Source organism: Lipotes vexillifer, unplaced genomic scaffold (genome assembly GCF_000442215.2).
Source record: "Lipotes vexillifer unplaced genomic scaffold, Lipotes_vexillifer_v1.1 scaffold793, whole genome shotgun sequence".
Classification (NCBI taxonomy): domain Eukaryota; kingdom Metazoa; phylum Chordata; class Mammalia; order Artiodactyla; family Lipotidae; genus Lipotes; species Lipotes vexillifer.
In genome coordinates this window covers 236,483-248,982 of record NW_006774859.1, presented here as the reverse complement: position 1 = coordinate 248,982, position 12,500 = coordinate 236,483, and the positions used below count along the sequence as shown (strand labels likewise).

At 31.8% G+C, this 12,500-nt stretch overlaps 1 protein-coding gene across 1 annotated transcript in view; it reads right to left on the bottom strand.

The window, feature by feature from the left end:
* EYS (EGF-like photoreceptor maintenance factor) overlaps positions 1-12,500 on the bottom strand; it is a gene marked incomplete at its 5' end in the record, with an annotated part of 885,136 nt that overhangs the window by 658,434 nt on the left and 214,202 nt on the right. Inside the window, one exon of the mRNA XM_007449587.1 lies at positions 2,156-2,306. Within this exon, the coding sequence (XP_007449649.1) occupies positions 2,156-2,306 (151 nt within the window). The remainder of the gene's footprint in view (positions 1-2,155; positions 2,307-12,500) is intronic.

Genomic DNA, 12,500 nt, shown 5'->3' with positions numbered 1-12,500 from the left:
GAATGTAATAACGCAAAGAACTGATGTAGTGATATTTGCAAGCCAGTTGTTAAATATTTGAAAATTATCCCTGCCCAAAGTAACAGCTACCAAAATTAACCTGCCATCTGTTCCTGTAAACAATCTTGTGATTTCCACATGAATTTCCTGCTTACATAAGCCAACCTGTTCATTCAAATTCTGAAGTTTTCTATCTTCATATCTATAATTATTCACAAATACCATGGCTTCTGCACTCATCCTCTCACTCTTATTGCACAGCATCGTTTCTTGTTTAATTATTCCTATTGACAAACTTTACCAATTCTTGACCTGTAGTCTAAACCTTTCCAATCCTATACTTCAGTTGCTACCTGAGTGAAAACTACATGTCACTTCTTGTTCAAACTTCTTAAATGGTTCCTCCAGGCACCAGCCTATAAATATATACTTTTTTTGTATTTCATTCAGGATCCATTATGCTCAGACTGCATGATGAATTTTCCAACAACAAGCCTTCCTCCTGCTCAATTCACATTAAAATCCATGTCTCCCCAGTAATAAATTACTTCTACTCCCACTCTCCGTTTCCTAAACCTTCCCATTACTAAGCCTGTGTGTGGGTGATGTTTTGTCTGCCTGCAATGACAGTCTATGTATTGTGTATCTGGTGGACACTTGATCATCCCTCAGATCTCTACCTAACTACAAACTCCCTTACTCCCCTAAGGAGATCAGAAGTCTTCCTTTTCTGTTTTTCTATATTGGCTCCGTATTTTGTTTGTATTTCAATTAGAGTAAATACCTATCTGTATTAGAGATACTTGTGCATTCCTTGAGTCTTAACAACCTGCTTTTAATTAATGTATGCTCACAAAAATTAAATTCTATATGAAAACCCACCTTTTATTTGGGAAGTATATAATAATTATGAAATGAGAACAATCCAACTATAAATGACTAAAGATAAATTTATGTAAATTTTTAGAATCTTTTAATCCAGTTTTGAACTATTCATTCAAAAGATGTTTATTGAGAACTTACTATGTAACAGAAACTATCCTTGCCTTGGGGGGATAGAAAGGTGAACAAAACAGATATTTTCTAATCTTATTGAGCTTATAGGCTGGTTTATCTAGGAAAAAGTCAATAAAGTGTATTAATATAATAGAAAAAGGCCCATAAGTCTGTTTAATGATAAATAAATATACTGTTAATGGAGTAAAGCTGAATCTAAAGTAAATTCCATATGCTTACAGATATGTAATTTCCTTATTTTGTTCAAGGCATATGTGTCACATCAACTATGCAAGAGACTTTTGTCCTTTATGTATATTTGTTGTGATTTTTTTTAAGTTTACTTATAATGGAATCATAATAGTTATGAAATAGTGAGTAGATTTATACCCAATTCGTATTACTTGTGAGAATTTTAAATAATAGCATTTTATATTTCCAAAAATATAAAAAATAGTATGTTCAAATATGTAGAGTACAATGATAAATACAGTAGGAGAAAATATCCATAAATGGTACACTTATGGTACATTAAGCGATTGTTACACTTAACAAGCAACGTCAAATTTTTAAAGTAATGGCCTATAATAACAAAGTGGAACCAAATAATCAATACCATTTAAGTCAGCATGCAAGCTCTCATCCTAAAATACAGGTTAATAATGATAACAATGAGCTGATTACCTAAATGGAGATTTAGCGAGTAGGCTGGCATAAGCACAGAACTCAGTTGAGAGTGTTCTTATACTTGGGAACCCTTTGTGAAGCAGAGACTTGGGGATGGAGTTCCAGTTCCATTTCTTGAATCATATTTTATGTGTGGATATATGAGCCAACTCCTCATATATCCAGGGAAATCACTAGCATAGGGGTGAAGAAAAGCACACACACTTAATTTTACCATGAAATATAATGCATGCATATAGCCATAAGATAGGAAAGCAGCTTGACACTGGAGTAATTCTAAGTAATGAGAACAATACACTTTTAGTACACTTTGGCAGAATGGATGAAGATATATATGTTAGTAGAATGCAAAAAAAAAAAATTTTGAAACCATGTAGATAATCCCACTAACGAGGAAACTTCTAGAGCTTTCCCACTTTTCCTTTTCATACAATAACATAAGGAATATATTTTATGTCATAAACAGAAATACCTGGTTTGCTTCATGAAGATCTGGAAGTCCACCAATAAAGACAGCCCCTGATTCTGGCAGTGGTTTTCCTGGTACATAACCAATAGATTCGCTTGCTTTTATAGTCTTCCCTAGAATAGTCAGTTCAGCTTTACATGGATCCAATTCTTGCCTGCAACCATTTAGATAAGAAATTTATGGTTTTAGCATGTGTTGTAAAAACATCTGTTTGACCAATTAGTTACGCTATTAACAAAAGAAGAAAGACTTAAGTACATAGATTATCTCACCATAAAACCAACAAAGCCAGAAGTAGATTAATCTATTCTAAATTAGATATCCTTAATGATTTTCACATAAATATAAACTTTAATAAAACAACAAACTGTAGCAATCACCTAATGAAATAAACAAATCCTGATAATAAACAGACGTTTCTCAAAAATGATTAAAACAATGTTAGAGCATAATATTCTACTTCAGTTTTTTACATTGTTAATTTTCTCTGTGAGTGAAAATTATTGAAAGGGATCAGGTTTAGATATGGTTATGTGGTGTACTATATATCTTTAGGTTGAAAATAGTAATACAGCAGAGAGTAATTAGTTGTGGAAATATAAAACATAGCAAGAAGTATAGCAAGTAAAATTTTAAAAAAATTAACTAAATATAACTTAATTAGGAGATTTCCAGCAATAATTTTTATGTGCCCATTTTTTAGAAAGATGAGAAAAAATGTTTCAATGTGTAGATATGCATGTCTCACTCACTCTAGCTATCTGTTTAACTAATCATCTAATCTAGGTATTAGAAACAGTGGCCCATAGGCCAAATCTTGCCTGCCACCTCTTTATAAATAAAGTTTAATTGGAACAGAACCACATATTTCTTTACATATAATCTAAGGCTGCTTTCATGGCAGAGTTGATAGTTGCAACAAAGACTCTGAGACATGAAGACCCAAAAATATTTGTTATCTAATACTTTATAGAAAAATTTGGTAGATCCACTGTCTAGTCAATTTATTTGTTTACCTACCCAGCAAGTAACCTTAATTATAATCCTTTTTGAGATACTCATATTGTAAGACACCCATGTAACATTCAGCTATGTCATCCTATATTATGAATATGTGACATTCTGCCTCTCCTTTTATCTATCTTTATTAAAGTAAAGTTGATTTACAACATCATATAAATTTCAGGTGTACAAAACAGCGACTCAATATTTTTTATACACTATACTCCATTTAAAGTCATGACAAAATAATGATTATATTTCCCTGTGCTGTACAGTACTCTTCTGTAGCCTATCCATTTAATATATGGTCATTTGTACCTCTCAATCCCCTACCCCTATCCTGCCTCTCCCAACCATGGTCCTCCTCACTGGTAACCACCAGTCTGTTCTCTGTACTGGTGAGTCTGTTTCTGTTTTGCTATATTCATTTGTTTTATGTTTTAGATTCCACATGTAAGTGATAACATAGAGTATTTGTGTCTCTCTGATTGACTTATTTCACGTCTCTCTCTGGTTAACTTATTTCAGTAAGCATGATACCTCCTAGGACTATCCATGTTGTTAACAAATGGCAGAATTTCATTTCTTAAAATTGGGGTTATTTGATTTACAATATTATATAAGTTTCAAGTGTACCACATAGTGATTCAAATTTTTTTAGGCTATAATCCATTTACAGTTATAAATTATGGAAGCAGCCTAAGTATCCATCAACAGATGAATGAATAAAGAAGATGTGGTATTTTTATATTTACATAAAGTTTTAATTGAATTATGCATGATGCAACGGGTAGAGGGTAAATCTCTATGAACTACCACATTGTGATCATACTCAAGTAAGCCCTACCTAGGTCAAGAGGTAGAAACTTACTCTTAAGAATCCCCACTCCAACTCTGGTACACTTTATCACACACCCTCCAACTTCATTCAACATTATGCTTTCCATATTCATCTTTGGCATTGAATTTAATAGCAGTTTCTTCTTTTTCAACATATTTTATATTGATATTTTACAAATTACTTATTTCAGTGTTGGTGTACATTTTGGTGCTATCATGAATATTGATGCTATAAACATGCTTCTGTATATTGTTTGGTGCAATATATATGCATTTCTGTTGAGGATTTAACAAACATCACTTAGAGTTCTCCATATTTGGGATATATATATATATATGCTCTGTTGGTGTTGCAAACATTTTATTTTTCTTTTCAGTGTCTCACATTTTTACTTTCTTAATAGTGTCTTTTAATGATCAAAAGCTCAATTTTAATGTATGGCAATAGATCAAACTTTTATATAATGATTCATATTTTGTTGTTGTTCCTTTTCTATGTCATTTTTGAAAATATTATTTTACTACTGATGCTTAACTCCACAATCCACTAGGGATTGATTCTGTATATAGTCTCAGGTATGTATCAATCATAAATCATGTTCACATATATATGGGTCTGTTTCTAGACTCTCTATTCTGTTCCACTGGTCAATTTTTCTATCTTTGTGTAAATATATCACTGTCTTAAAACTTACTTTAAAAATATAGTATTTAATACCCAGCAGAGTATGTAAGTACTCCTACTTGTTTTCCCCCCCCCATATTGTTTTTACCGATAGGTATTTGTGTGTGTGTTCCTGGGTTCTCTATTTTATTGGTCTAAATTTCTAACCCTGTACCAATACCACACTGTGAAATACTAATATTATTTATATAAATAATATGTATATATTTCTTATATAAATAATATTTATATATTTCTCATATATATATATAAGAGAGACCATCCTTCAAATTTCCTCTCTAGTACTGCTCTTGAAAAATGTTGGTTTCAAGATTATGCTGTCCTTATATTCTTTCAGAAAGTTTATGTAATATTCTTTCACATATGACAGATTTTACTAGTACAGCCACCTGGGCTTGGAGAGTTTTTTTGAGGTAATTATTAAATATGGATTTAATAAATGTAGCTATCTCCGTATTATGTTCAATTTGTTAAGTTGTATTTTTTTCTAGGGTTTTAAAATTTAATCTATATTTTGAAAATAATTAGCGTAAAATATTTCATATTTCCTTTTATTTATTTTTTTATTGGTGTCAGAACTCTAATGACAGCTCTCTTTCTTGTGATGTTGGCTATTTTTGTCTTTTCCTATTTTATTTGCTTTGTAGATCAATATTGGTAGGGAGTAGTAAATTTCAAGAAATGCTTTTGGTATTGTTGATGGTGGCCAGTCTCTGTTTTCCACTTTGTTAACTTCTGCTCTTATCTTTAGAAGTTCTTCCTTTAACTTTCCTTTGAGCTTAATTTAGTCTCCTGTTTCTAGGGGTCTTAATTTAATATATGCTCTTAAGATTGTAAATTTTCCCTTTAAGAATAGATTTAGTTATATTCAACAAGTTCTATTTTTCATTATCATCTGTTCAAAATGTTTTCTAATTTATCTTGTGATGTTTTTCTTTGGTTCAAGAATTCTTCAAAATTGTACTGCAAGTTTACAAATATACAGGGATTTTCTCATTTTTTTTACATTATAAAATTTTATCAAATTTTAAATTTTATTTAAATCAAGCTTGTTGAATATTCTCTATTTGCTTTTTAATCTTTGAAGTGTATTGACTTAGACTGTATAGCTCAGGATACGGTCAATTTTAGTAATGATTTCATGGTGCTAGAAAGTCTGTAGTTAATGGCAGAGTTCCATATATGTGAATATGGTCAGGTTTTATACAACACACAAACATACACACATTTAGCTTGTTTTGTAGAGAATATAGAATAAAAACAATGAAATAATTGAATCAGGCCTATGATGCATGTACTTTTTTTCCTAAAAAAACTATTTACAGATATATATTTTTTGCACCCTTCTGTTTATACCATGATATAAAGTTAATAGCATAAGACCAGGTGTAGCCAGGCAGCCAATTTAAGGCTTTGATAAAGTTTTGAATTAAAAAAAGAAAAAATCAATGATGTTCTCTATATTAAGAACATGGGAGAAAAATGTGTTGAACATTTTTAGAACCCACTTGATATTCTTGCATTCTGTATTTAGAAGCAAACAAGAAGTTTTCTGTGTTAATTATTTCTTACAATTAAACTGCTAAAAATATCTTTGGGAGGATATAGCTTCCAGGAATTTATTCATTAAATGATAAAAATAAAAAGCACAGCTACTTTTATTCCAATCAATCTCTAAATTTTAATGTTTGGAAAAATAACTTGTACTGTTTCATGATATTAGAATAGCAATAATAATTATTCACTAATATTTTGTTAATGAACTCATTTCCCATATTTCATGAAGCAAATGATACCCATTAAGATTTCAAATATATTTATTTGCCCTTTAATTGTAATAACTGAAAGAGTAACTATAAAATAATATATATAAACTCACTTTTTTTCCTGACTACAGAGCAACATAAGTTCGTTATAAAAAATTAGAAAAAAAAGAAATTTATCCAACATAATTGTTAAAGACAAGAAAACAGGCCAAGTGGAGTCAATAATGTGAAGCCCTCATGTCACCAAACCAAGTCTTAATTAACTTAATATGAGGTTCCCAGAAATGGAATCTTAAACCAGTCAATGAGGAATTGACCAGCATTAGTTACATAATATGCCTGATAAGACCCTGCAATCCCTGTGAAGAAAGTAGTCTTACAATAACCAATTTACTATTTTTCCTTGTATGACTTCCTTGTTTCTGCTCTCTGCCTATAAAATCTGTTGCCTTGTGTAGCTCTTTGGATCTCCTTTTTAGCTATTAGGTTGAATGCTACATGATCCATGAATCACTGAATAAAGCCAGTAAGATCTTTAAATTTTACCCAGTTGAATTTTGTTTTTAAACAGTCAATTAAAGTCACCACTTGGAATCTTTGTCACTTTGTTTTTGCAATATCAATAAAATATAGATCAATAGCTATACATTTTCATTAAGATTTTTTTCAATTCTCCATAATGATTATATAACCTATTGCTGGATATTTAGTTTCTAAGATTCAGAAATAATAAATGATTTTGTGATTTGTGAAAAGTCATCTAACCCTTAATTAATAATTTTCATAGAAGTGTTCTTAAAAGTGAATTATTGAAGCAAATCATTGGCAATTTTAAGGGTTTATTAGCAAATTGCCAAGTTACAATCTAGAAACTGTCCCAATCAGCATTGTTAGTGTGCCAAAGATTTTGTTTAGTTTTATATTTATATTCATATGATAATATCTATCAGTATTTTCAACATATTCTCTGCATGAAAATTCTTCCTGTCCAATAAATAAGTATTTGCTTATACTTATGGACAGATTTGAAAGTTACCAGCACTTCACAGTAATAATTTATGTGTAAAACGTATACTTCTTCACTTTGCATTGTATAGTTTTTCAGTGTGATATTTGAAACCAGTTATACTGCTTTAATTATTGTAGTGGCACAATTTATTTTAATGTTTGGTATGCCCAGTATTGTCTCTTATAACTCTTTTTCACAGATTTTCTTGATGTATTGAAATGTTTATCATTTATAATCTATTTTTTATTCCAAAATTTGTCAGTGGAATTTTTATCAAGAAATGTTATTCTATATTCTAAAATTTAAAGGGATATACATATATGTATACATATACCCACATGTACATATACGTGCACACACATATATCTGCATATATGTATCTAAAATACATATGTATGTGTATATATAAAATACATTTATAGTATTTATATTACAAATTAGAATATTTTATCCTAATGGGAAGAAACATGTCTACCTGCTTTCCTTCATTTAACCATTTGTGCTTAATTCATATTCAACTGTGACCCCCATCCTTGCAGAACTGACTACTTAGAGAAGAATAATGAGAAAATGTGACATATATATTAATTTCATACACAATTGTACTAGTTGTGTAGGGCAGACTACAATGAATTGTAAACTAAACTTAGAAATACTCCAGAGTTGATCTCTGGGTGATTAAGATGATTACAATAAGAAAAGGGAAGAATAGTAGATGCTACAGATGAGAGATTTTGAATGCAGGTGAAAGCTAGAAGAGAAATAAAGTGGAGCTTTAAAGACTTTTTTTTTTAAGTTGGTTAGGAGTCTGAATTTTATTTAAATACAACATATACAACGAAGAATGTAAATAACAGTAAGCGCTTCCAAATTAAAGACTTTTTTTGCTTATAGTTAAGATGCGAATTCAGTTCAATACCAGATTTTTAAGCTTGTCTACTTTGAGATGTGGAACATGTTATATTCAGTACAGAGGTTGGTATCTCATTCTCTACAGAATGTAAACATCATGAAGAGAGCTTTTTCTTACATTATTACTGCATCCTAACATCTAGAACAGGACCTTGTATGTGGCAAACACTGCAGTATGCATTGAATATTGAGAAGTTTTCCAGGACACTGTCTGAAATATATTATGTGCCTAATGACTGACAACATTTTTATTTTGAAGACAGCATGTGCTCTAGTTTTTCCAATTCAAGTATTTGTTAGAAAATATTTCATAAAATACTGAAAATATAAAAAAGGAAAAGCACAACGACCTCCATTGAACCCAAAAGGTTCAACCCAAAAGGTTTGAACCCAAAAAGTTTCAAAAATTTATTAAATTTTTCTTTTATTACAATTTAAAACCTTCATTTTATTATAGAATTTACTCCAAAGTTGAAAATGTAATGTATAAACTCTTTCAGAGTTTGTCTTCTTTCTTACTATAATACCATGAATATGATGTAGCCATTTATGTATGTTAATGTTATTCTGAACTATTAATTTTAATGAATGTATAGTAATTGTTCATACTTTAATTTATTTCTAAAATATCCAACCATTGAGTATTTGGGTGTCTTTTGCCCTATTTTTTTATCCTTCTATAAAACTACAATATATGTCTGCTCTGTAAATTTTAATACACATATTTTATTTTCTTAAGAAAAATTCTAGCATTTGATTTGCAATATATAAGCTTCTTAATATTTACATTGTATATTCTAAGTTTTCTTCTGAAATTTTTCTCAGTTTACACCTTTGATGGTTAATTTTATGTGACAACTTAGCTAGGCTACAGTCCTCTGTTTTTCTTTTTGTTGTTTTGTTTTTTGTTTATTTTTTGCAGTACGCGGGCCTCTCACTGTTCTGGCCTCTCCCGTTGCAGAGCACAGGCTCCGGACGCGCAGGCTCAGCGGCCCTGACTCACGGGCCCAGCCGCTCCGCGACATGTGGGATTTTCCCGGACTGGGGCATGAACCCGTGTCCCCTGCATCGGCAGGCCGACTCTCAACCACTGCGCCACCAGGGAAGCCCCCTCTGTTTTTCAATCAAACACTAAACTAGGTGTTGCTGTGAAGGCATTTTGTTATGTTGTCCCCACCTACCATCAGTTGACTTTAAGTAAAGGAAATGACGTTCCATAATGTGAATGGACCTCATCTAATCAATTGAGTCTTCGAGAGCAAAACTGATGTTTCCCTGAAGAAGAATAAATTTCATGTGTGAACTGTAGTTTCGACTCCTGCCCAAAGTTTCCAGCCTGCAGGCCTGCCCTTCAGACATTGTACTTATCCAGACATAACCCACAATCCATAAGCCAATTCCTTGAAATAATTATCCTAATATATATCTTCTGCTGGGTCTGTTTCTCTGGGAAAGCCCTGACTGATACAAATACTAGTACCTAGATTATGGAGGGTCCTGGGATGATTGTTTGCCCCAATGTACAGGAAGAGCTTTCCTATTATCTTATAATCACATCAGTGAAGCAGGATTAATGTTGAGTATGGAATGTGATTTTCAGTTGGAGCTAGACCTTATAATAGTTTTTGTCGGAATCTCAAGACATGTCCTTCTTAATTAACATTAGCCACATGGAATTTAATTCCTTAAGGAGTTTGTTTTGTTTTGTTTTGCATGAATAGCAGTGGGTCAGGTGACGAGCCTTTGACTATCAACTCCAATCTATAAACTGACCATGACCTTTCATCTGAACAGAAGAACTGAAGTTCATATATCATGGTGAGAAATTAATTATTTGTGAGCCTATCACATTTGATGTTTTTCCTTGAAATTCATTATGATTTTTATTATTTTAATACAATTTCTATTCATTGTCACACAAGGTAGACTGATTCACCATCAAGAACACTATTGTCTATATACTAATACTGCAGACTTTAAATAAGCATGGGACATTTTCATACTTAAAATTCTGCTTTTGTTATTCTTGTTTTCAAAGCTATTATCATTTCTGAAATAAATTACCCACTGTAAATGAATACCAGGATGGCATATCATCTTTTCTCATACATATATTCCAGTAGCTGAAGGAAGATGAAAGGTAAGTATGCCCCCCTCATCATAACAATGTAGACCATCAGATTTTCTTTGCCAAAAATACAACTCTAATATTTCACCTAACAGGATTGTTATTTTCTTCAAGAGACACACTTTTAACGGCAGTCATATCTTTCATTAGAGTGGAGGCAATGCTGTTCTTACTGTGCCCAGTTGAGTCTAACAGGAATTGACAGGATGCAGGAAAACAGTCTTACAACATTATTGTTTAGCATTTGCTATGATACAGTTTGTCCAGCACACTGTGCAGTGTAAAATTTTTCCATCAAGCCTTCTTAACGCTTTCTCTAAATCAGCACAAAAGGTGCTTTAAAGGTCAAATGAATAGAACAGATTTTTTTTCATAATTACAAACATATATAGAACTCTCTTGAGGACTCCTGTTGTTTGAACTACTTTTAATTGTTCTTCTCCCAAACTTGTAGTGATTTATTTTATATTTGTCCTCTGTAGTCCCATAAGTAATCACTACAACTCTCCAGTAATTAGAACCTGAAAGAAAAGTTTAGTATGCCATAAATTCTATTATGTTTAGGTACTCATGGTAGATATCAGGAAAGATAAGGTATCCATGATGAACACAGTGGCGATGTGGGTTACCCACTGTTTTCCTATTTGCATGGCTACCACTCATCTTACAGCAACAAGTTCTCAGCTGCCACCTGTGTTAGCAAAAACTGGAGGGAATACATGGAATAGGCCAACCTTGTAAATAAACAATCAAAAAGATAGAAAATAACAAAATTCCTTCATGTTGGATATCAACTCTCAATCTGATTATTCTGAGATTATAAAAGTCATGATTTAACAATTACTCTGACTTCCAGCTTATGTTAAATTTGTTTTTAATTGACAGTGATAAACCTTCCCATAAAATCTGAACATGTGTTCTTTGTTAATTGTCTACCATATTTATATTAAAAACAACATTAATTTGTTTAATCAGCCATAAAAATATAAAGAAATTACCATAAAATCAAAATAGCAAAATTTTGTATTTAAAAAAAGTAAACTGAGTTAAACTCCCAGATTTAACACTTTGGCTGGCAGATCATTGCCAAAAGAACTAAGTAGAAAACCCCCATTTGCAATTCTTGTACCCACTCCCTCCAATTTAGGCTCTTACTTACTAACTGTATCTCTGGCAGCTCCACAAGAGGAATTTTCTGCTACAATTAGATCAGTCTCCTCCCTAAGAAACCTACCAATGTTTCTCTTCTATCCACTTAAACACTACTCATAATTAGGAGCTTACTTCAGCTTCACTTATTACTTAAAATGTTACGGATATTTGCAGTCTTAATGATTTCTTTACCATTTAGTACCACCATAGTGTGCCATTTATTTTGCATTCAATTATTACTGTTGTTTCTTGTTAATGTGATTGCTTGATATTTTTATATTTCATGTCTCCAGTGAAAAATGATCTCTTAATTGGCAGAGTTTTGATTTGTCTATCTTTGATTTATTAATAAAACTTAGGCATTGTCTTACCGACCTTAGAAAAAAATCAATTCTGCATTTGAGTTTATACATCAACTGTGTTCCTAGAAATACACCAACTCTTCTCTCCTACACTGAGTGTGATTCTAAGAAAGAGGCTTGTGGTTGACAGGAGCTCACAAGCTGCCCAGGGCTTGGCTGCCTCCTCTTCTGGGACCATGGGTTGGCTCCAGCTTCCATGTTAGGACAGGGTTACCATTCTGCCCATGGGCCTTTCTACTGGTAAAGTAACTGTTTGCATTCAGTGAGCCAGAGTCAGATTGTCTAACAATTATTGGCAGCTCCACATAAAGAAGCTAAAAGCTTTGCATTTCATATTGAAAATACCCATGAAATTTAGTTGTTTTCTGGCTAATTCTAAACTAAGTATTATTCTAGTTGATCTTTTCTTTCAGCATGCATACTCTTAAGAAGCATGAGAAAGATATTTTTTTCCCTTATGTTCTTCTGTGGAAAACATTTTTTCTACATACA